Genomic DNA, 24,836 nt, shown 5'->3' with positions numbered 1-24,836 from the left:
ACAAGTGCATGCGCTTGATTATCTCACACAGTAAATAGCCTATCAGTGGCCCTTTTATTTTATATATATATATATATATATATATATATATATATATATATATATATATATATATATATATATATATATATATTCAGCATGAGTCTATATCATTATAAAACATTTAGTCTCCAGTGTGAGAAAGGCTTCAGTTTGGCAAGCCAGTTAGTTCAGTCTATCACATCTAGGGTTGACAGATTGAAACAACCAATTAGCCGACTTTTAAGTAATTCATTATTGGGGTTTTTTCCGAGCAAAAGTGTAGCCGATTTGATGAAAATAAGACACATTTTGTTTTTAAGGAAATAGTTTATTTTTATTATTAATTGTTCATTTCATATTATACTACGCCCCTTGCTGGAGATAAATCTCATGAAAATGATCCAATCATAAAGCTGTTGTTGCCAGAGCATTATTGTTGCCCGATAGACTACTAAAACACCAACTTTTTTATTGATTTCCTATCACATTGCAGGAGTACACCTGGTGGAGGAAGCTTTAAAATGTATTAAATATAGCCTAATTGTTCAAATTCAGAGTAATTTCCATTTCAAGTGTAAATAGCCTGTACAATTTAAAGTGTACACTTCTTTGTGCCAGCCTGACAGTGGCTCAGAAGGTAGAGCCGGTCATCTCATAACGGTAAGTTTGGTGTTTAAAATCTCAGCTCCTGCAGGCGCAGACTTTTATTGTGTCCTTGAGGAGGACGCTTCACCCACCTTGCCACAGTGTGTGTGAGTGTGTGTGTGTGTGTGTGTGAGTGAGTGAGTGTGAGTGAGTGGTGGTTGGGGGATGAGGCCAATGATTGGCAGCCTTGCTTCCATAAATCCACCCTAGAGCAGCTTAACGCAACCGTGTGAATAAATAATTACTTGTGCAGCACTAAAAGAAACTTATCAAGCTTGTAAAGCACAATACAAACGTAAGCTATTATAGTTTCGAGGTCCATTTATTCTGTTACATCAATACACAATATGGCAATGTGAAAATATATAAATACAAATCTTTCTCAGCAGTTCAAAACAAAATGTGTATGTCATACTAATGTGCAACTGAGACTTTTTTTATTACAGTCTTTGTTTAAAGTATATTTACTTACTTAAAGGTTTATGATGTCATCAGCAAACATGTCATGTTCATTCACAGCTAAAAGCTCGGAACTTTGCTGATCCTCAGTGACTGTTGGCATATTGTTCTGGTCACTGGTAAACCAGGGAGGCTCATTAGTTTGAAAATTGTCCAGAGATGCACAAATAGATTCAGTATCCATGGCCCAACCAAAGCTAGAGTAAGCAGGAGGAAGTATATCATCTCCATCAGTGTCTGTGCCTGTGACAGCCTGAGTCCAGGAGGGAGGAGGAGCTATGAAAAGACTTCCAGACATCATCGGGCAGTGGTGGAGAGCATTGTCCACACTGCGTCCCAGGTTAATGGGAGAAGGAGGGACAATGTCAAGTTCTATTAAAGACAAAACACATTCTCGTTCACCAGCTTTCTGCCATAGCCCTGTGGTCTGGGAGTCACAACTGGTAGTGCTAACGGGATCATTGTGGTCTGACTGATCATCACACATGGCCAATGCACTGCTCATCCCAGCACGCGTCAGTTTGTACTTTGACCAGTTGTTTAACTTGTTTGGCATCAGTTCCTCCCAGGTTTTCTCTGATTTTCTGAAAGGTCCAGTTCTTAAATATAAGAGCACCTTATCAACCATGTTGGCATCTTTTCTATGGCTATGTTCCCTTTTAAAGTGACCACTAGCGAATGTTCCCGAAACCCATGATCCTAAGACAATGAGAGAAAACCCCCAAAATAACTCTAAAATTCTTCCCCAAAACTGACAGAGCCACCAGCTCCAGCCAAAGTGTCTCCAGTTCCCCAGTAGGCCATAAAGCCAGAGGAGGTTATACATGTGGAGAGTGCTGCTCAGGATCCCAAGGACTGCACATACTGCTGTCACCCTCTTGGCACACATTGCCACTCGACGAGAAGGCATCCATTGTGGAAGAGACGACCTTGAAAAATGTAAATTAGAAAGTGACTTAATGACAATTCCTATTCCTAATGGAATGCCCCAACACAGAGACAGAGTTTGTAGCAAAAGTGGGAGGGCATGGGATATGACTGAAGGGTAAAGATCTGCAACTATTAAAGAGATGCAATGTGCTAGGGCCAGAACACCAACCACCCACAAATGCTGCACGTGTAACTGGAAAAACACCAATGTCAGTCCTCTGAGAGTGAGCAGTGCCAGTGAGGTCTGAGCCCACAACAGCAGGTGTAGAGACACATTGTACAGGGCTGTAAATAAAGCTCGAGGCAAAAGCTGGCGGGTCCCATATGGATCCAGAAGAAAAAGAATTGCACGTAGAGTGGCGCTGATCACCACAAGGATGTTAGTCAAAGTCAGAGCATGCCGGAGAGGAAAGGAAAGTGTCCGTGCACAAATCATTTCTAAAATTCCCAGCAGTGCAAGCAGTAAGAAAAGACTAGCAGATCCAAACACATGCAGCTCCCAGACAAAGGACAGTGTGCGCTTCATATCATTCCAGACCAGACTAGTGCCGTTCAGACTGGTGGAACTGAGGCATGGACTGACTCTAAACAAACAGGTCTCTGTAGGTCCTGGATTAGGAGTGGTCTTTGAAGTAACTATGATGATGTTAACAGGGTTTTGTGGGATTTCTCCTTCTGAAAAAATAATAAAGAATTAAAATCATCCAACTATATGTTTTTATCTGACCATTTACGGCATCTGATCAAAACACCTACCACCATAATCCTCCAGTGTCGCTTGACCTTTTCTGAAAGATGTTTTTTCTGCCTCCATAGAGAAAGGTGCTAATCCGGACTTGCCAAAGACTGAAGATTTGGTTGTGTGCCAATCCGCTGACTGTGTGCCAAGCTCCTTTAAAATGGAAGTTCTGATCGGCATGTGCAGCGCACTCTCAAGATTTGTTCCACTGCCTTCAGAGCTTCTCCTGTCATGATGGTGGATTACTTCTTGAGCCAAAACACCCAGAACAGCCTGTCGGCTCTTCTCACCATCAGTGCCCCACGTTGGATAAGAGGAACTCGATTGTGTAAAATGAAAAAGGTTTCCCAAAGAAACCAAGCCCAAAATACATTTGATGAACATGTCCGAATGTCCCATCTTATGTTCTGGTCAACTGCTGATGAAATAATATGAATAAAATTAATATCCAGTACTTTACAATAGAAGATGTACATTTTGATAAGACAAGTCAATTGCATTACAAATCTGATAGAATAGTAAAGTACATTAGGTGTGCTGCTTATAATGCAATAACATTATTATTTATCTTAAAGATTTAAACATTATAAAGCTGTAATTCAATTTTCTTTTTTTCTTTTTAAATAGAAGAAAGAAATATACGTCTAGCAATATGTAGAAAAGCATAACACTGAAATTGCAAGTAACATCCTAAAACTGAGGATTTATCAAATGACTGCGCTCACCTGGAGTACATGTGTATCCTCCTCACAGCAACATGACCTGTTCTTTCTCCTGTAGTTGCAGCCTTTGCATTGCCTGACTGGTTTCACTTACTTATCACTGCCATCCCTTTAGGCTGACAGCTGACTCATTAGCACCAGCTGCTTTTACCTGGCACCTTCACATCATTAAGAGGTAATGCTATAAAATGAAAAGTTAGACCAAACATTAAAACCCCTATTATTTAAAAAAAAAATCACCCGACCAAGAGTAAAAAAATAAAAATAAAATAATAATCAGAAAATAATGGGGTGAGTGTTTACAATAGTGTACCTTGCCTGTCTGTCTTTACACTATGCTAAAGTAAATCCCTTCCTAAAGGATTACATTAAGAAGCACAAGTCACCTGAAGCGATGGAGCAGAGACGACAAGAATGTACAGTTGTGTCAAGATATTTTTTTTAGAGGTGGGTAGTAGTATGTATTTGAGTAATTCATTGAAGCAATTGTACTTCTTTGAGTATCTGTATGACAGAACATTTGACCTACTCCCCCCGTGAGTAAGTCTGTAACTGTATGTATACTGATATTAAAAAAATAAATGCATAGGATGGGGGTAACCATGAATAAGCCTGTCTTATGTAGACTTCTCCTTTTTGGCATTGTTGTGTTTTTCTTTATCTCTAATAACTCTTGCTTATTCTCAAGTAAGAATAAAGATCCTTCATTACAATATTACACAACAATATTATAGAAGTAAAAAGTACTGAATGATATAACTACTCTACAGTACAGTTTCTCCAAAACGTTAGTCAAGCACAAGTACTTGAGTACTCGAATGTAACTGTACTACCTGCCTCCAAATTACCAGCACAGGACAATGTACCAAGAGCACAATCATCAATAGTTGAACCATACTGACACTTGTCTTGTGAGCCCCTCCACACAGTCATAGACTTCTCCATATACTCCATCGCTGTGTCAAATCACACAGACATACTGTATATAAAGTGTGGGAATTAACTCTTTCTTGCCCAGGGCTAACTAAACGTAACCCATTGGTCCAGTTCATCTCTGGCGGTCCACCTTAAGAAGGCTGAGAGGCAGTTTGTTGTGGGGAAATGTAGGGGAGGCACTCACTGACACATGCCTGGCTCTTTAAGGCAGACTGGGAATGTTCAATGCTGTTAAAGGTACATGCATTCAAATAGTGACAACATCAGTCTCTCCATGTCATTGAATACAGAGGAAATGTGGATCTTCTGAGTCGTGTGTGGGATTCGTCTATATTTTCTTTTGGGCCAAAAAATAAAATTCCTGACCTAAAGGACATACAAACGCATTTGTGTGTGTGAAATAGAAAAATGAAAGAAAGAAAGAGAATTTAGTTTTATGAGTTATTTCTCTTCTTATGCAGTGAGAGATTTCAGCCCTTGTTCACTACAGAAGGCCTAGTGAAGACTGCAGTCTCAGGCTAAAGCATGGGGAGGAACCTTGTTGTTTCAGGCCTACTTACTTATTAGTTGTTAAATCTACTACAGTATTTGACGTGTTCATTGTGCAGAAGCTCATAATTCGTCGTGCATCGAGATGGATGTTTCGGCGGAGTAGCAGGAAACTTCGACCCAGGTCGCTTCGTTGTCGTCTTGAATAGGCGGACGTCACAGACCTCGCCTGCTGCAGTTGCTGCTCGTACATTTTATTGTAAACTAATTACTGCGACCTTTGCGGATTCTTGTTCCTGTGCGGTCGGTGATGTAGCGAAGTGACGGGTATCCTGGTGGAACTGTTGAAAGTTTATCGGCTTTTAACTTTTAAACATCGTGCCTTCGCGGAAAGAAGAGGATTTCGTTTTATTTAAGGTAGCATGAGCAGATCCAATGTTAGCAAGCTAACATTAGCAACGCAGCTAGCTAACAAGCCTGCAATGAATGAACTGTGACAGGCTCTGTGTTATTGTTTACTAGGGCATCATGAGGGCACGCATTGACTAGAGTTCAAATTACAATGAGTGTTTATTGAGTTCTCTGTTGAAAGTGTTTGTTTGTTGCTTGCTTGACTGATTGATTGCAACAAAACGGTGTATTGCTAACGTAGAGCAGCTAAGCTAATTTCAGAGACAATGTTGGACAGAAATATACAACGATAATTTTCCTAATTCCCCAGTGCTGAATATTATTTATAATAAATTAGAGTAAACTGTATCAAACTTACGTCATGGTAACTAATACACTTATTGCACACAAGGGACTTTGCCCCCTGTACTATGCATCTTCAAATTATAAAAGCACATTCTAACTTTTTGTACTGTATTTTTTTTACACATTTCCCTCCTCATGAAACTAATATTAGTGAATCACGTGTTGGGTTTGAGTTAATACTTCTTATTGTTTGTTTTCTTCCATTATTATTACTACTCAGGTAAAGCCAAGATGAATGACCAGGAGAGTGGAGTGGTCTCTTTTGATGAATACGTGAGACAAAAGGCCCGCACTGTGCCTCAGCACAAGATGAAGGAGTTTTTGGAGTCTCTTTCCAAAGGCTCAGAGGTGCTTCAAGAGCTCACAGAGCAGGAGGAAGCTGTCACCACTACCACAATGGTGTATCAACAGCAGGATGCTAATTGTGTCTACGCTGACAGCACTGAAGTGGCAGGGTCTCTGCTTGAGCTGGCCTGTCCTGTAAGAAAATAACATTTTTCCATTGTAATAATTTGTTGACATTTTAATGATGCATCTATATATCCCATGTTACAGGTACAGGTGACGTCAGCTGAAATTTCACCACACCTTTCTGAACAACCATTGCAAGTGCAGGTTATTACTTTATTATTCATATTTTTCCTCAAGTACAACAGTTGCTAAATCCACGATTAATATCCAGGTTCAAATTCAGGGACAACAGGGACAAACAGTGAGCCATGTTCTCCAAGTCACTTCTCCACAACAGGATCTCCAAGGAATAATTCAGCAGGGAGAGCTGACTGAAGAGCAACAGCAGCAGGTACATTGTCCTTTAGAAGAAACTGGACTTTTGTTATGTTTAAACTTTCCAGTTATATTGGTGAAACACAAAGTTTTATCTCACAGATTCATGCACAGCTGGTTGCAGCTGTAGCAGGGGGACAATCCATCCAGTTGTCTAGTGGCCAACAAATTCAATTACAAGGAGGGCAACAAATTCAGCTGGCGGGAGGGCAACACATCCAGCTTCAGCCTGGCCAGCAAATCCAGTTACCAGATGGGCAGCAGATCCAGTTACAAAGTGGAAAACAATTTCAAATACAGACTGTAGAGGACTCTTCCAGAGAGGGAGAGAGACGGGTGGGCTCTGTGTCAACTGTACTTCAGCCTGCCAAAAAACGCAAGGTGGATGTTCCTGTGGCAGTGTCCTATGCAGTTCCACAAGGTCAGCAAGTAGCTACGGTACTCGCCATTCCCCAAGGGCAGCAGCAAAGTTATGTTTCCCTGCGGCCTGATCTGCTGACAGTGGACAGTGCTCAGCTGTACAGTACGACGGGTACAATCACTGGTCCCTCAGGTGAGACCTGGACCATCCCAGTGTATTCAACGCCTCAGCAGCAGGGTGTCACACACATCACCATCCCACAAGAGGCATACAGTACAGTGCAGGTTACTACCACCAATGGAAAGGACAAAAGTTCTCCAAATTCATCTGGGGAAGTACAGTCTGCATCTAGTGGGGCACAGGAAGAAATAGTTCAGACTCTATTCCCAGCGCAATTCATGAATGGAAATATTCACATCCCTGTGGCAGTGCAAACTGTTGGAGGAACATACAGCACCACACAGTCAGTGCACATATGGGATCCTAATCAGCACCAGAATCAAGGAGAAGAGGGACAGGAACAGCAGCTCCATTTGCAGGTAGGAACTTCATATCATTATGACAACTTTTTCAGAACTTAAATAGTCGTAAAGCAGTTAACCTAGTTATTTTTTAATGAAGGCTCAAGTAGAGGAGGGCCATGGTGAAACCTCAGCAGAGATCCTGGTCCCTGTCAGCCTAAAGCCAGAAGAGGGCCTGGAGGTCTGGAAATTATGGGTAAAGCGAAAAAACACAGAGCTCATCAAGCAAGAAAAGACCAAATTGGCGCCTATTGGACGTAAGTGAATTCATGTATGTAATATCTACCTAGTTCAGGGGTTACTAACCTTTTTTCTATATGAACAACTTTTACTGTAGTAGAGTGCATACAAGGTAGTTGTTAAGGTGATATGGATTTCAACACCAACAAATAGTAAATATAATTTCAGTTTGATACTTTATGATAGTCTTTATCCTTTTGGATAATATCTAATGTTTGCCACTGAAGTTAAGTCTTCTATATTTGCATGGATGTAAAAGCGATCACGTTCCGTCTTTTATCTCTGGAAACAGGCCGTCAGCCCCTGCGTTTTCAGGAGGACTTGGTGTCTAGTGCAGTGGCAGAATTGAACTTGGCTCTCTCTCTGATGACAAAAGAAGCTCGTGGATTCGATAATGAAGAGTTTGCCCCTGATGTTCTTTACTATGTTTTCTTGTGTATACAAAAGGTAAACATAAACCCAATTTCAATCTTTTGCACAATGCCCCAAAATGTTTTTGTTTCTTAATACAAATGTGCTTCTTTTGTAGTATATGTCTGAAAATGGTCGTGTTGACGACATTTTCTCTGATCCTTATTATTCACGCTTTTGTGAGGCATTACACAAAATGCTCATTGACTGGAAGCCCAGTGTTCATCCCGTCGGTAATACTGGCTTTAAAGTGATTTTATTGATTTCAGTTAAAACCTCTATTGCCATTTATAATAAACATTGCATAATGTTTTCTTAGGTTACATTATTCCAAGTCATGTGACAGAGGAGATGCTGTGGGAGTGTAAGCAACTTGGTGCACATTCACCAACAACCTTGCTCACAACTCTAATGTACTTCAACACAAAGTGAGATTCAGAATTCAAGTTGCTGATACACCCACGGTTTCTGCTGGATCTATTTTCTCATCATGTGTTTCAACTTTATATGACAGATATTTCCATCTTATAACACCGGAGCAGCACATGAAAGTGGCTTTCTCTAAAGTCTTAAGACATGCAAGAAAAAATCCAGGAAATTCTAAAGACAAGGCGACAAGCATCCGCCTTTTAAAAGGCCCAGGTCTACTAAATCCTGGAGCGAAAGGTGCTCGGCATAGAAATATTATAATTTAAATGAAGTTAAAAAGTAATTTTATGAAAACAATTGTTCTCTCATTATAGGGAGTGATGACATGTATGAAGAGCAGGTTGAGGATCCTGATAACCCACTTCGCTGCCCAATAAAACTTTATGATTTTTACCTCTTTAAATGGTAAGTCTCCCTCACACACACACAAGATGAATCTGTATTCTAGCTAAAAGGTTTTTGTTTTGTTTTTCAGTCCACAAAGTGTCAAGGGTCGAAATGATGCATACTATATGACTCCAGAACCTGTAGTGGCTCCAAACAGCCCGATGTGGTATTCGTCTCAGCCACTCACCAGTCAACAAGTGCAACAAATGCTGTCACGAATCATTGTGGTCCAAGAGATCCAGGAATTATTCTTCAGTACTCCAGAGACCATGAGCTAAAACCACAGGACTGACTGGGTCAATGGGATGTTGAATGTTGACTATGCAGTTGCCTGCCTGACCCTGTGAACTGGCCAAGTCAGCGTGAATGGAGACATTTTCAGTTTATATACAGATTCTACTTGGTCTGGCATCAGTAGTTGGTGGATCTTGATTGATCTCAGGGGATGCTAGACAGGGGTTAATACAATAAGAGAATTTGAACCTTGTGCCGAAACCTTAAACAGGTATATTACAATATCCATGGACAGACCAGACTACACCTCATTTCTAAAATGCATATTGTATCTCACTTTATATGCTGAAAGCTAAAATATGTGCCTGTTTTCTCACATGAGATGATTAAAGCTTTGTTTAAGAACTTAAATCTCAACCTAAAACCAAGTTCCAATTGTCTTAGAAAAGTTCATGGATGTTTTTCTAAGACTCTGGGTTGCATGGGCTTCTAAATGTATAGTATGTCTCAACACATGTATGTGTATATATCATGTCACTCCAAAATAGACGCAAACCTCTTAAGCCAAGTGTTTTTCTTAATTCAATGTTATGGCCAGAATACAAGGGGAAAGTCACATTTAGCTTTTAATTAATATCAAACAATATTTGAGATATAGGATTTGAAATGTACAGTTTTCTGCAGACATTTAGTTGCATTATACATCCTTTAAATCTGCTAAAGTTAAGTGAAGAAGACCCATAGTCTGGGAAAAGTATTTGGGTAGCGAACAGGTTACGTTGATTTCTGCCTCTGAAGTTTGTTGCAATGTCAGCTGTCGGGCATGAAGGTGAAGAGGAAGATTACGACTCTTGCTCTGTTCCAGTTTTAACTTTTTCAGCACCCGCTCTGGCAGTTTCTGCGGATCAAAAACACAAATACTGATATTGATGGAAATAGTGTGAAGTAGGTGCAATTTTGAAAAAGAAAAAAACATGGTAACACTTTATTTTACAGTACCCTTAATACAGTGTACCTAACACAGTACAATGTATTGTGCTCTATAATGTGCAAGAATAACTTGTACCTATGGGCTAGATACACAATGGAATAATATGTATTAGCTTTTTGTAGTTACATAATGTAATAAAACATAACTCTAATCCTAACCTTAAGCCCTAACCCTTAGGGTCTCATGTCCTTTTATAACATGTTCCAACAAAGTACTAATACAAGTTACTCCATTGTGTATCTAACTCATAGGTACAAGTCATTACAGATTGTTACACAGCACATTACCTTGTACTAAATTTAGTTAAGTACAATATATCAAGGTACTGTAAAATAAAATGATAAAAACAATGTGTACATGAGACACAATTCTTATAACAACTATTGCAATTAGATTCATGACTTGTGGCTTAAGACATACACATGCTCAGATTGGGAGCATTATCATTTGGATAGAGGGCTGTTAGACTACCATAATACACATGCACTTTTTTGTGGAGGTGTAAACTTCAGTGTTGGCATGTTATCACATCAGACCTCATGGAGAACAGATTTTTTTTCTTTCTTCAAAATTAATACAACCTAAATAGGTACAGTCTTTTGTGGTTGGCAAATTGTGACTATTATGATTGAATTAAATTGTGCTTATAAGTCTTAAGCCTTAGTGTTACCAAAATTACAAAACAGCCGTTACAAGTTACTGGACCACGAACGAATTCATTTTTCATGCTTTTGAGACCAATTCTATCTGTGCATGTTAAAAACAACATATCAGCTTACCTGAGGTGCAAGCTTATCCCAGTGGGAATATTTATGGTCACCAAGTATTGGGCAAGACAGACCAAGTGCCATATGAACCCTCAACTGATGCTTCACATCTGCAAATAGAGTTAAGACAATTTTATGTTCAGTTAAGTCCCATATTGGTTGGGGGTTTACGCTCAAAGTCAGGGATAGTTCCAGTTTGTGTAAAGTCATCCGAGTTGATCAAGGCGGGGCAATGTGGCTTAAATTGGGGATGTTTCGCTGAACAACTTTTTTACCAGTCAATGGTTGTAGTTCCACAAGACTGCACCCACTCCCACTGTCCAACACCTTATATTTGGTGACGGCGGGCAGAGATTGTCGATGAGCTCGGTTTTTGGTTAGACCGTCTCCGCTTTCGTTTATTTTGAAAAGAGGACTTAAACACATCTGGAATGACACACAAGCTGTTAGAGTGCATCTTTTTTAACATACAAGTAAATAAAAGACAATAAATGTAACCTTGTAATGCGGCCGAACTCCAGTGACCTCACGTTCAATAAGCGGAATATCAATGATTCCTTCAGATGGCACTGGTACTCCCACGATGACTGCACTATAGAAAAACAGTGCATCAGACAGGAATAAACACCACTTCAACTGCATATTTCATCTTACAAGTATTTCCTTATCACTTGGTTGTGTTTATGAAGGTTGGATATTTGCTCCACTGCTTTGGCACTTCTAGCCAGTAGAAGAGCTCCAGTGGCTTCTTTTTCCAAGCCCAGACAAGGCAGAAGCTGGGAATCTGACTTGACCTTCATCCCTTCCATCATTTTGGAGAGCACGGGCAGCACACTGGAGATGGAGTTGGTTGCGGAATCATCTGGAAAAGTACATGTAATTTAAAACACCCAATTCATGGATCAGTCTATAGATTTCAGGAAATCCCACAGTTACCATGGAGATCCGCCATCTTTGCAGCTGTTAGCATACATTTCCATAGAGCATACATTTCCACAGACTAACATTAGTTAAAAACAGTATAAAAAGTGGAGAAAAAAGCCGTGGAACAACTCCATTAGCTGCTGATTTACTGCTGGTAAATCCATTTAACTTACTGTGGTGTCCAGTTGTTTTAATGTGAACAATAACTCCAGTATTTTAACTTTTAAAATCTCCATGAGTTCACAATTGCTGCTGGTCCGATCATGCTTAGCGATATGAGATCACATTCCCGAACTCTAGATCATCACCACCAGTTTAATGTTCTTTTCTTTTGTGTAAATAACAACAGCACGACATACCTCGCACAATTAGGCCATAGGGTTTGTTGATGACAACCACGTTTTTATCTTGATACAGGACGCCTCTGTGAAGATGTTTGGCCAGTACGTTTGGATGCACATGTTGGAGCTGCTGAGTGAGCCGCCTCAGCTCAGTCACCCTTTGCTGCAGAGCTGACACGGGTTTCTGACTAGGAGGACCCGCCTGACTTATGACTTTCTCGTCCCGCACCTTTTTCGCGAGGTCCGCCGCCCGCAGCTGAGGCTTGACCTCCGCCTCTGCATCTGACCTGACCCCGGTGCTTAGGCCCCGGAAACTCCGCGGACATGTGCGACAGTTTGTCCAGGACTGTATGTGATATAGACATGAGGCACACTGCCTGTTAATGATCCATCGACAGTAATTCATGTTCACATGCTACTCTTAGCTCAACATCAGGAGACGCATGCTTCTAATGTAAACTTCCGCTCTTTCAAAATAATACCAATGTCATCCAAAAATAATTGATATGTGAGGCTGAAGTTGCAAATAAACCAACTTAAATATACTGTGTGAAACATAAGATACAATGCTTCCCCTTAGACTGTGGTCCTATTGATTTTATAGCTGTTGTACGTTTATTCTGCTTTTATTTTGAAATAGTTTCCGGCCTGCTGATGCCATTTCTGTAGTTTGTTTGAGTTGCTCACCAGTACCTCGTGCCGTCCACGGTGAAAATACTATTGGCCATTGTCTCCGTAAACACCGCCCGTTCGGGTTACGCCGCAGCACAAGCCAAGCCGCTGTGATGTGTGTCCATTTCTTTGCATGGCGTAAAATGTGTGTTCGTGCTGCAGATGATCGGGATTTTATTGTTTTTAAGCGATTTTTAGGTCAATGTATTGGCATAAGAAGACTTACAAAATCGACCTTCTTCTAAATCAGGAGGAAGAATGTAACAAATAGACCTAACGCAGTTTATCACATAATTTTACAGCGTAGTACAACCTTCACAAAAATCTCAAAATATGAAAATCACTGACAGCGTTTTGAGGAGTTTCAGGGTTGCCAGGACCTATAGAGAGCATTCAGAGAAAGTCAACTGTGTGGATTTTAGCCCAAACGGTGAAAATGCAGTATCAAGCAGTGACGACGACTCTATTAAATTATATGACTTGAGGGAGGAGGGAAGGTGAATAGAGAAACATTTTAAATGTTTTATCTACATGTTTTTCTATAGCCTTATTTATAACTGTCACCTTTATTTTCTCAGACCATCAGGAACCCTATTCAGCAAAAAGTATGGAGTAGATTTGATCCGCTTCACTCACAGTGATTCAGGGACTGTGGTATTCAGCTCCAACAAAGTGGATGGTACATAATACTGTACAATGCAATTACTTTCTCTTAAATGAAAACTTAAAAGATTGTTGTAAAAGGTAAAGCAAGAACGCTGGACTTGTTTTAACTTTACAAGATTGACTGTGTAGGCTCTCAGTGTACAGGAGTTGTAAATCTTGGATGAAGGTCTTGAGTCATCTTCATCATCCTCTCATCCAAAAGGCTACGTCAGCAAAACCTTAGTGTTGCTGACGAAGCCTTTTGGATGAGAGGCGAAACTCAAGAACCTTCATCCAAGATTTACAAGATTGAATTAATCACTCAAGCAAAACTGAGCATTTGTACCGTTTTAAAACTCTTAACATCTGTTTCCTGTCAATCAGATACCATCAGATATCTGTCCCTCACTGACAACAAGTTCATCAGGTATTTTCCAGGCCACACTGCAAGGTAGGCAAAGCAACCGTAGTTATCAAATATAGAACCAATTGAAATGGTTAAAGTGACATTTCTGTATTACCTATGTATTTTTTAAACTGGCTTGCTTCTGTTTAATATTCTCCTCCAGTGTAATTTCACTCTCACTGTCACCAGTGGATGACACATTTATCTCAAGTTCTCTGGATAAGACCATTCGCATCTGGGATCTCCGCTCACCAAACTGCCAAGTGAGCTATTAGACCTTCCTTAACACACTTGGAAAAGTGGACAGAATGTAATTTTATTGGTGTGTTTTTCAGGGTGTAACTAATCCTCTCGGGACACCTGTGTGCTCTTTTGATCCTGACGGACTGATATTTGCTGCTGGTGTTGACTCAGAGCTCATTAAATTATATGACCTACGAGCTTTTGACAAGGTAAAATATTCAACAGTTTTTAAGTATCTTCTGTTTGTGAATGTTTTATCACTCTGTTTAATAATGTAACATGAATGAATAACCCCCCATTATATCATCCTTTATCTCTTACCAGGGACCCTTTGCTTCGTTTGAGACTTTTTTTAATCGTGTGTGCGACTGGACTGGACTTAAATTTAGTAATAACGGCAAACAGATCCTCATTTCTACAAATGGAGGGATGATTCGTGTCCTGAATGCATTCAGTGGAGCTGTGATGCACACTTTTTCTGTGAGTTTATGGTTTGAATCGTAAATAATCTTGTGCATACGTGTTATTTTGTTGTATATTTTATGTGAATTTGTGTAATTTTAGGGATACAACAACAGCAGGGGTATTCCCTTAGATGCTTGCTTCACTCCTGACTCTCAGTTTGTTATGATAGGTGAGTCCTTGAACCTCACACGATACCATTTACCAGCACAATGTATTGCAAAGTTATCACAATATCACAGTGTCAATGAGTGCAAGATCCTTCATTGAAAGCAAATATACTGCACCGATGCTACGGTCATATGACATAGGTATACATAGATTTAGATTCTGAAATTATATTATGGTGTGATAAAGTTTTGTTTTTGTCATCTTCATAATTCAGCCCAAATTCAGCCCGGTGTTAGTCCAGGTGTTGACCCCTCTGTTGTCTTGAGCGTTACATTTCTTCTTATATTTCTTTTCTTTAAGTAAGAAAAACTAATTATGATTAAAATATGACTAAGAAAGCAGTAAACACATTAAAGTAGGTATTTTCTGTCGACCAAACAAATAAGTTGATGCGCATTTACAGTTCAATTGGGCATAATGGTTTCAAGGTTTATTAACAGTCATATTGGGCAAGAGAACTGTTGTCATCTATAACGGTCTTTGCCGCAGGTTCTGAGGACGGCCGAGTCCACGTCTGGAGCACTGACAGTGGGATGAAGGTGGCTGTGCTGGACGGGAAACATCCAGGGCCCATCAACTGTCTGCAGTTTAACCCCAGATACATGACGTTTGCTAGTGCTTGCATCAATATGGTGAGAAACCTGTTCATAGAACAAACAAGTTTACAGTCATAGATGGATTGGTCTTGATTGCTATTGCAAAAATCAATTCAATTAAAAATCTGTTTGCAATCACACATCAACTTAAAAGGTCTTAGACATTCATAGCCAATAACTATACTAAATCTTTCTTTGTTTTTGCTTTTCTATCAACAGACATTTTGGCTCCCCTGTGTCGATGACCTGTGAAAAAGTATTATTTGTGGGGGGGGTTTGTTTGTTTAGTTTTTAACATATGGAATCACTACTTTTAAACTTTTTATTACAATATTTTTTATAGTTTTGAAGTCCGCTAAATTTTTTAACTACTTGTTCCTTTTTTAATATTGTACTAGCAGCTTTTGTACATAAACTTTGTACATAAACTTTGTAAGCAATCTGGTGAATATTTACTGCTAACTGACTGTTCAGTCAGCCATTTTGTTAGTTACAGAGAGATGCCCCTGTATCTGTAATTGATTTCATGAATGAGCGTCTTTTTGTTGTATTCTGTTTGTTTGTGGACACTAAAGTGTGTCTTCCTGCAGCAGAGAGGTGGGGGCTCTGCTGAATAATGTAGAGGCACCTGGACTGTGTACTCACCACTGAGTGAATTATAGATGAGCCCATCACAGGTAACCTCACAGGTACACACTTATCACCCACCTGTGCAGGCTGCTGTTTCTATACAGCTCATGTCAGCAGCAGTAGGGGGTGAAGTTGGATAATTACATGGGAGACTCCCTCTGAGCTCTCTAAACTATCCTTATATACAGTGTTGTCATTGATAATAAGAAAAAAATTGTAGAATTAAAATTTTCTTTTTCTATGACCAGTAACTCTGATTTAAAACTGACCTCATACTACTTGGATAATGATTTGCCAACATCCTTTATTTAATTTCTTTTTTTCGTGACTAAATGAAGTAAGTGTTTTATTTATATCCCACCTCCTGAAAGTGCACATTTTCGTTGTGTCCTTGGGCAAGACACTTCACCCACATTGCCCCCAGTGTGCGTACATTGGTGTATGAATGAGAGTATGAATGGGTGAGTGGATCCTTGCTGTAAAGCGCTTTGAGTGCCTAATGTAGGTGGAAAAGCGCTATATAAGTTGAGACCATTTACCATTTGTCATTGTACAAGCGTTCAACGAAATTGTGTTCAGGTGTTAGTCCTGAGCCGCTGCGACTGAGCGTGCCACCACTGTGGAAATAGGGAATAGCTAAGTAATATTTCTATTCTTGTAAATGTTAATGTTGTACCAATCAATATTTCTAAATGTTTTTATACAAATACAATAAGTTGCTCATATTTAAAATGTTGTTTCCAGGGAGCAGCCTTGAAAGTCATGGGCAGTTTCTGGCCTCGCGTCAGATTTATGTGGCAAGCTGGCCGGATATTCGAGATTGTGCCGTTGCGTCTGCTGAAACTTAGCTCTTTATGAATGAGTGATAAAATGTCATCAGCATGAGCTACAGTGGCGGCATCTGTAACTCTGATGTCATGATTGGCCGTTTTTTCTTACTGGGCATCCTCTCCTCTCTGTCGTCAAGTCCCTCTGCGTCGTTGTGCTCACTGTCTACAGTACGTGACACAGGCCTCGCTCCCCCACAAAGAGCTTTAAAGTTTGCGGTCATCGATACGCAAAGAGTTTTACATCAGTGGTTAAAGTGGCAGCTCCCCTGACAGCCGCGTTATTACTCATCAGCCACAGTTCCGCAGATTATATTTCAGGTGTTAAGAGTCTCCTCAGTCTCCCTCGGGGGCAGGTCAATGTCAGTGGTGCGCGCGGGTCCCTCTGTCTGGCTGCGCACAGGTGAGGCAGTCGTCCTTCTTGAGAGGCGAGAAGAGACCTGAGGACACGCACTCACAGCTCTGGACCGGGACCTTTGAGCGTGAGAGGAGAGCGAAGAGGTGCACAGACCTGCCAAAGATATGTCACACCAAACAGGGATAATTGGTAAGTATTTTTATTTATTTATTATTAGTAGTAGTATTAGTCTATTTTTAGGTTTTTACTGAGCTGCTAGAATATATAATTAGTGTAGGAAGTTGTATTTTATATATTTATTTTGAGTGTTTGGTGTTTTCTTAAGATCATTACCAAACCCTATGAAAAGTGTAGTATGTTCATTTTCCTCTTAGCTTTTACCACCATACTTTTTCATCTGACATCTATCTGTGGTTTCTTTGTATGGACTGCAAGACGTGCCAAATGTAACTGTGCAGTAAACCTCTCCAGCGGCATCACGTTTTAAGCTTGTATGTTTGAAAAGTTTAAAGCTTTTGTTTGAGCCTTTGTGTGTTATGGCATTTTGTAACTGGAGCGTTGGAGGACAGTTTTGCGGAAGCGTACCTCTCTCACCTGATCTTTCATCATTTATGAGATGCACTGTTAGGTTTCCATGGTGAGGGAGATGGAAGGGAGTCTCTGTGTCTCTAAATCCTGTTCCATCAAATGCCCCAAGTCCTAATTCTAGTCAAAGAAGAAATTGTTTTATATGAATAATGGTGTGTGATCGCATTGTCCTGTATGTCCCCTGTCTGTCAGAGGTACTTTGGTGATAGTGTGACAGTCTGGCAGTGGATCAAATGTGCAGTGCAGGCTCAGGTTCTTACTTACCTAACTGTCTCAGGTGCTTCAACCCCCATCTTCAGTTTTAACTTGTCTGCTGTATCTCTGGTTACCTCAGCTACACCTGACCTGAAAGACTTTCTGGCCCGAGCGAGAGGAGGTGCTACCAGAATAGTCAAGATCGTCATCAGAAATGGTGAATACTCTTCACTGCACTTACTCGACTTCTTCTAGAGACACATAAAGTATTGAATAAAGATCATTTCATCCACAGAGCAGTTGGTGCTAGATTATTACAGAGAGCCTGCACAGAGTTGGGACAAAGACTATGACCAGTTCTTGCTTCCGCTGTTGCTGCCTTTGGAGCCGTGCTACATGCTCTACAGACTGGACTCCAAGAATGCGCAGGGATACGAGTGGATCTTCATTGCCTGGTCTCCTGACCAGTCACCAGTACGTTTGGAAACACTGAATGATATGATTAGGAACATTTTTTGTAATATGCTTTTATATCCATTAGCTGTTTTGGCAATATCTTCACAATAGGCTATTTCATTTTATCTGATATCAGAGAATTGCACTTCCAAACGAATATACGATTAAGTGTAAAACTGAGTGCTTTCACAGATTATTTATTTATGCTATTGTCTGCATTCAAACTGTGGAGGTGCATCCTTTTTACTTGTGCTGTGCAGGTGAGGCAGAAGATGATGTATGCTGCAACACGTGCCACACTAAAGAAGGAGTTTGGAGGAGGTCACATAAAAGATGAAGTGTTTGGCACAACAGCGGTTTGTTACATTATCTGCTTGTCAGTTTATTGAAAACGTGCTAATTTCTACCACTAACGGCGTTCTGGGTGCTCCAATGCAGGACGACGTGTGCCTTCAGGGATACTTGAAGCATGTTTCCTCTCAATCATCACCATCTCCACTAACGACAGCAGAGCAGGAGCTGCAGCGGATTAAAGTCACAGAGGTATAAAAAACTCACACAACGTTTGCGTGATGTACTATCCTGTATCATTTGTAGGACAGCAACCTTATATACAGTACAGTATGTGCTTTGCTTCCCTGCAGGATAAGGTCGTTTGGGTAAGTAATTAAATTGACATACATCAGATAATATAGCTACTGTATATGTTTTTATGCATTTGATGTACATTACATCAGATAATATAGCAACTTTATGTGTTTTTTATGTTTTTGACCTACTTTACAAATCATGTTACGTATAATTTATGTCCACAGGATGAAAGGAGAAGAATTGGGACTCCCACAGCGCGAGCAAAGGTATGGGACTTATCGATTTTGAGAAAGTTCACTCTTAAATGTCATGTTTTAGTAATTATTTCTTGCATTTGTCAAACTGTAATGTGCCTGCAGGTAACAATGGAGTTTGGTTTAGACAAAAGAGCACAAACTCTGCAGGGTCTTGCTTTCCCTTTACAAGAAGATGCCAAACGTGCTCTGCAACAACTCAAGCAGAAACGCATCAACTACATACAACTGGTGAGGAAATTGAGCGTGAAATGTCACTGGCTGGCAGATTTGGTGAAACCATTTCTGCATGACCAGAGTGATGAACAGAACATGTTGTGTGTGTCGTGACAGAGGCTGGATGTGGATAAAGAGACCATTGAACTGGTGCACACCAAACCCACCGAGACTCACGAGCTTCCCTACAGGATTCCAACTGATGCACCCAGATACCACCTTTTTGTCTTTAAGCACTCGCATCAAGGACAGCTGCAAGAGGCCCTGGGTGAGTATCTTGTCTGCATCCAGTGCAATTATTTGTTAATTCCATCCACTATAGGACAAAAAATGCCTAACCAACCACCTCAGTGCTCGATGTCCACCCTGGCAAGCCTGCTCACAGCAAATCATTTCATCATGAGTCACTCAAATTGGAAAGAAAGTTCCTAAATGTTTGCATATTTTTCACCACAGAAACTCATAATGATATTATCATAATAATTATATTATAATATATTACACACCTATGATTTAAACAGTTTAAAGGGACAGGCCACCGTTTTTCCATACTGAGATAAGTTGTTACCTGAGCTTAGACGAGTTGATGCGTACCTGTCTGGTCTTTATGCGGTTAGAATAGCTTCCAACTTCACCCCAGTTTGGAGTTATACCTATGCTCTAAGAGGCTAAATGATAAAAAAACATTTGCGTGACTGAGCGCACGCACAAAGACCAGGCAGGTACGCATCAACTCGTCTAAGCTCAGGTAGGAACATATCTCGGTATGTAAAAACAGTGGCCTGTTCCTTTAATGCTTCACGTTAATGCAGCAGATGTTCCTGTTGTTTTTTTGTGTCTTTGTGGACTTTTTATTTCTTCTTTTTTACCCCCATTAGCAACTATGGTTTTGATAAGGACAGAGCATGCATTTCTCCGATTGGCTTTGTATAAAATCAGAAAAGCTTGTAGTGTGGCTGGCCAGGGTACTGGATGTCAGATAGTACAGATGATTTTCATTATGGTATGTAAAAGTTCTGTTATAAGGGCAAGTATAATTTTTTTATGCATGTAGTTGGGTCAGTACATATTAATAAAAAACATGACACACAGGACCGTGAGCACATTAAAGTGTAAGTTAAGGGTAAATTTTGTGCTTTGTCCCGTTGACTCTCACAGTGAAGTTTCTTAAGAGCACAATGGCAGGGTGCATTGTTCAAAGTGGGGATCAAACCTTCAACCCTCATTACAATAGAAACTAATTAGAAAAGACGGTTAAAAGACAGGGAATGTTGCCCAAAAGTCTGTCTATCTCCCAAATCCTAGTCCAATTTATTTGTAGAGCATACAAACAAACAATGGTTGACAATAAAATAAAAGGTTGTCTGTTTAACTTCAGGAGTATTCCTTAAATAATAAAAGTGCTATAAGCACAAAAGTAAATAAAAGCAAAAAAAAGTAACAAAAGTACATTAAATAGAAAAAATTAACATTCATTAACAATTTGATATTTTTATATCTATAAAAAATCATCTTGATCCCATTCTGAAAGTGTCCAGTTGTATCAATTATTTGTTTCCTTTTCAGTGTTTATATACTCGATGCCTGGATACACCTGTAGTATCAAAGAGAGAATGTTGTACTCGAGCTGCAAGAACAGACTATTGGAGGAAGTGGAAAGGGACTACCAGCTGGAGGTCACAAAGAAGGTACAGCCCTCTCACATCAGATTCAGGAAAAGTATTCAATAAGACACATCATTTACATTAGCAAAATTAATTTATGTGTATTTGTTATGTGTTGATTTGAAGTATTTAGCCCTGATTTATCTTATCACTTTTATTTGTAAATTCATATGTATTTATCAGAAACCAAGAAGAGTTAATTCATGTTGCTGGGGGCCTCTATGATCAATAAGTTTGTACTGGACTTTGAGAAGGGTGGCGATAGACAAAAGCGTTAAATTGCTTGTGTTTTGCAGATGGAAATAGACAGCGGTGATGGGCTGACAGAGGACTTCCTGTACGAAGAGGTGCACCCGATGGAGCACACACTGAAGCAGGCATTTGCAAAGCCTCGTGGACCAGGAGGAAAGAGGGGCAACAAGCGGCTAATCAAGGGAGAAAATGGAGAGGAAAGTTAAACACTGCACTTTAGACTTTCTTACACAAAAAGCAACAAAGCAAACAGTTTTGGATAAATGAGCAAATCTCCCACGGATTCCTTTTTTATACAGTTATAATACAGGTTCATCATGATCGACGCAGTTTTCTTTTCTTATTCGAATACGCTGTATCTTTCCTGTCAAACTCCCAAAGTGCTGCCAAACTTTGTTCAGACAAATGACCAAACATTTTCATTTTGTAGAGTGATGCAGCCATACCATACCCGGAGTCCTAGAGTTCTATATTTCCCCTCAGTTGAGCACACGGATGCATGCGATCTGTAAAAATACCTTATTTTTATACAGTCACTGGGTTTTTTTTTTCTTTTATTTACAATTGCTAATAATGGTCACACGTCAAGGCAAATCCATCACATTTTTTTTTTTTTTTACTACCATAAAACTTTTCTGATCTGTTGTACTGGTTATATTATTTTTTCCTTTATTTGGGCCACGATTCTCTCTTTTTGTTCGTAAATTTACCTGTGTCACTCTGTGCTCTCTTCCATCGACCTGTATGGCTACATTCAGCTGACAGCTGTTGTTCTACTGTCCAATAAAGAACAATTTTGCTCATTGTAACGTGTGTGACCAATTTTGTGCAGGCTCTCAGTTGTCCATGAAGAAGCTTTTGTTGATACATTAAGTGAAACGTCCTTAACTTGATCAACTCAGCCCAGCAGACAATTAAAGTTAACCATTGTGTGGTCAGGTCGTTTCTCGCAGTCCGGTCCACGGGCCGTCAATCAGAGCTGCATGTAATTGGTACAGGAATGGTGGGTGCTACAATTTCTATAAAGTCCCTTTTCACAGAATATTACTGTGCTTTCTGCTGCTATCACACTGAAAAGATAATTATTTTCTCCAAACATGACGATGGTCATTATGGCCAAAAATTTCTATAAAGTCCCTTTTCACAGAATATTACTGTGCTTTCTGCTGCTATCACACTGAAAAGATAATTATTTTCTCCAAACATGACGATGGTCATTATGGCCAAAAAAATTGAATTATTTTCCCCCTCAGACCACAGGATATGTCTCCGAAAACTAAAGTCTTTATCCTTGTGTGCATTTAAAAATTTCCATTTGGCTTTTTTATGTTTCTTTTGGAGTGTGGTGTTCAAGGCCTACTCCTGTGCAGCCATGAGTACCTCTGTGCTGTTGCTCTGTCCAGCTCTGTCCAGCCAGTGGTAAGATTTTTTGATGTCCGCCATTTCACGTTTCAATGGTACATCCCGTTTAGGGGCTTGTCATCCCATGACGGAACCTCCAGCACTTCATCCTCTGTTACCCTTTTTCTGAGATATTCACTGAGCACCTTATCTGTTGGAGCCTTGTCCTTGATGTACTTATGGATCTCAGATGTTTCATCCTGTTTAGTGGTTCTCACGCTCAGTCCTCAGCCTCCTTCCTCACAGCTAGTGTCAGTCTCAGGTTATTGGATTTGGGTTAGAAACCTCAATGCATGGTTTGGTGCTTTCGTCCATGTACATGCTCACCCTCTCTGTCAGGACCTGCTGTGGACCCACCAGTATGTGCATCAAGTACAACAGGGGCTCATCAGGGACTGTTTATCTTCTGCTCACTGTAAGTTGGTTCCTAATGTCCTCATCCAGCAATGCACAGATGATGAGACACAGGGCTATAGAGATGTCAAGGACAAGGATTATACTCAAATTCAAGCAGGACATTTCCAGTCAACAAGCAATGACAGAAGATTGATTTTAAAACTATGGCGACCACTGCACAGGCCAAACGTTTTCCCTTCTTTGCAGCATTTAGCCTGACTCACTAGAGACACACAAACTGCCCAGTCCTGCTGCCACTCCAATCGACACTGCTTCAGCTTGACTAGCTGCAAGACTACCCTTTCCATATATGATGGATTTAACATAGGTCCCACTCCATAAGTAACAATAAGTAGCATTGTTACTTGACTGTAATGTTTGCACTGTTATTTATGAACAGCTTCTTTGTTTTAATTCACAATAATTTTTTAGTGCCAGAACAACAGAGCCTTGTTAATGGTGTTTGTGGAACAAGGTGAGGTTACATGATGGCCATTTGTGAGCCATCATGTGAATGAGAAATCAAAGAAAAAATGTAATTTAAAATAAAATGAAGAGTATGGTACACGTACACCTGTAGTATAACACCATCCTGGATGTGACTGATTTCTGTGCAGTACTTATTTAGTATAAATGGAAAATTCCTCGGTATTAACCATAATTTTACACAATGGAGTGTCACATCTATGTAGAAAAGTTCTAGAAAAGACGAAAGAAAATTCCATAGAACTCTGACTCATTCAACAACAGAGCAGAATACATGATATACAGACATTTCATTAAGTACACATCCTGACTGGTTGTAAGACCAGCCTCACACAAGGCCGCTATACCTGGAGGCACAACCAGGTCCTCAAGAGTCTTGCAGCTGCTCTTGAGGGCAAGAGGAATACCATCAACTCCTTACCCCGCCCTGGGAGGAACCAATTCCAGCATGGCACCAACATTCATTTGAGAAGGTCAGTAGAAGTCAAAGCATCCTTCTACCAAATCAGAAGCTGGACAGCGAGCCAAGGCCCGGGATTGGAAGATGCTGGTTGATATCGGCAAACAACTTATCTTTCCACCAGAGATTGCAGCCACCACCTTTAGGCTAGACTTAGTTCTCTGGTCCCCTTAGCTGAAGTCTGTATACATCGTAGAACTTACAGTCCCATGGGAGACTTCGGTAGAAGAGGCCTATGAGCGCAAGAAACTGCTCTACACGGAACTGGCAGCAAATGCGCAACAGCGAGGATCCAATGCAAAAGTCTATCCAGTTGAAGTGGGATGCAGAGGATTTGTGGCTTCTTCCATCATGAGGCTGCTGAAAGTCCTTTGCATCCATGGGCAAGCTCTGCGGCAGACAATAAGATCAGTCTCTGAAGCAGCCGAAAGAAGCAGTCAGTGGAAATGGATCAAGCGGAATGACCTTTACTGGGTTCAAAGAACAGCAACATGATCTGCTAACCAACTTTCCCCCACCCACACTTGTGAATCCAGGTAGCGCCATTTAAACAACTTGGCCATTCATGATTGGGCATGGGACACAAGCTCAGGCTTGATCACCCTGTAGCTGGCCACCTTTGATGACACCCCATGATTCAAAGGCATCATACTGATGATGTATCCCGAAATGTACATATTTCCCATATCAAATACAGTTTTCCTGCTACTCCAAACATCAAAGTATATCTCAAGAGTGTACATATACCATATATTGGAACAATGGACAGTGTTAAGAT

At 40.3% G+C, this 24,836-nt stretch overlaps 5 protein-coding genes across 5 annotated transcripts; 3 read left to right on the top strand and 2 right to left on the bottom strand.

The window, feature by feature from the left end:
• Positions 1–1,137: 1,137 nt before the first annotated feature.
• On the bottom strand, positions 1,138–5,115 carry LOC306979283 (proline-rich transmembrane protein 3). Its single transcript, XM_079578163.1, has 4 exons — positions 5,046–5,115; positions 3,520–3,697; positions 2,812–3,212; positions 1,138–2,730 (listed from the first exon to the last, which is right to left on the bottom strand). Exons 3-4 carry the CDS (start codon positions 3,191–3,193, stop codon positions 1,139–1,141), a joined length of 1,974 nt encoding a protein of 657 aa, XP_079434289.1. The 5' UTR covers positions 3,194–3,212; positions 3,520–3,697; positions 5,046–5,115; the 3' UTR covers position 1,138.
• A 38-nt stretch (positions 5,116–5,153) lies between these two features.
• qrich1 (glutamine-rich 1) lies at positions 5,154–9,609 on the top strand. The gene is made up of 12 exons (XM_079578162.1): positions 5,154–5,358; positions 5,918–6,177; positions 6,253–6,312; positions 6,380–6,499; positions 6,586–7,383; positions 7,466–7,622; positions 7,898–8,052; positions 8,135–8,249; positions 8,336–8,444; positions 8,531–8,682; positions 8,760–8,850; positions 8,921–9,609. Exons 2-12 carry the CDS (start codon positions 5,929–5,931, stop codon positions 9,108–9,110), a joined length of 2,196 nt encoding a protein of 731 aa, XP_079434288.1. The 5' UTR covers positions 5,154–5,358; positions 5,918–5,928; the 3' UTR covers positions 9,111–9,609.
• A 103-nt stretch (positions 9,610–9,712) lies between these two features.
• rpusd4 (RNA pseudouridine synthase D4) lies at positions 9,713–12,533 on the bottom strand. The gene is made up of 6 exons (XM_079578164.1): positions 12,108–12,533; positions 11,479–11,686; positions 11,323–11,416; positions 11,100–11,250; positions 10,837–10,934; positions 9,713–9,964 (listed from the first exon to the last, which is right to left on the bottom strand). The coding sequence occupies exons 1-6, from the start codon at positions 12,493–12,495 to the stop codon at positions 9,764–9,766; spliced, it is 1,140 nt and encodes a 379-aa protein (XP_079434290.1). The 5' UTR covers positions 12,496–12,533; the 3' UTR covers positions 9,713–9,763.
• Positions 12,534–12,814: 281 nt separating this feature from the next.
• On the top strand, positions 12,815–15,536 carry LOC306979786 (WD repeat-containing protein 82-like; the record flags this gene model as incomplete). The annotated part of the gene is made up of 9 exons (XM_079578911.1): positions 12,815–13,258; positions 13,340–13,440; positions 13,791–13,857; positions 13,976–14,075; positions 14,148–14,264; positions 14,380–14,535; positions 14,620–14,689; positions 15,178–15,320; positions 15,504–15,536. The coding sequence occupies exons 1-9, from the start codon at positions 13,095–13,097 to the stop codon at positions 15,534–15,536; spliced, it is 951 nt and encodes a 316-aa protein (XP_079435037.1). The 5' UTR covers positions 12,815–13,094.
• Positions 15,537–17,159: 1,623 nt separating this feature from the next.
• twf2b (twinfilin actin-binding protein 2b) lies at positions 17,160–21,632 on the top strand. Its single transcript, XM_079578829.1, has 10 exons — positions 17,160–17,288; positions 18,022–18,099; positions 18,178–18,356; positions 18,599–18,694; positions 18,777–18,881; positions 19,154–19,195; positions 19,289–19,414; positions 19,517–19,667; positions 20,966–21,087; positions 21,360–21,632. The coding sequence occupies exons 1-10, from the start codon at positions 17,264–17,266 to the stop codon at positions 21,519–21,521; spliced, it is 1,086 nt and encodes a 361-aa protein (XP_079434955.1). The 5' UTR covers positions 17,160–17,263; the 3' UTR covers positions 21,522–21,632.
• The last annotated feature ends 3,204 nt before the right edge of the window (positions 21,633–24,836 follow it).

The sequence above is a fragment of the Gobius niger genome, assembly GCF_951799975.1.
Source record: "Gobius niger genome assembly, chromosome: 20".
Taxonomy (NCBI): Eukaryota; Metazoa; Chordata; class Actinopteri; order Gobiiformes; family Gobiidae; genus Gobius; species Gobius niger.
The sequence above is the reverse complement of the archived record's forward strand: the minus strand, read 5'-3'. Positions and strand labels throughout refer to the sequence as shown.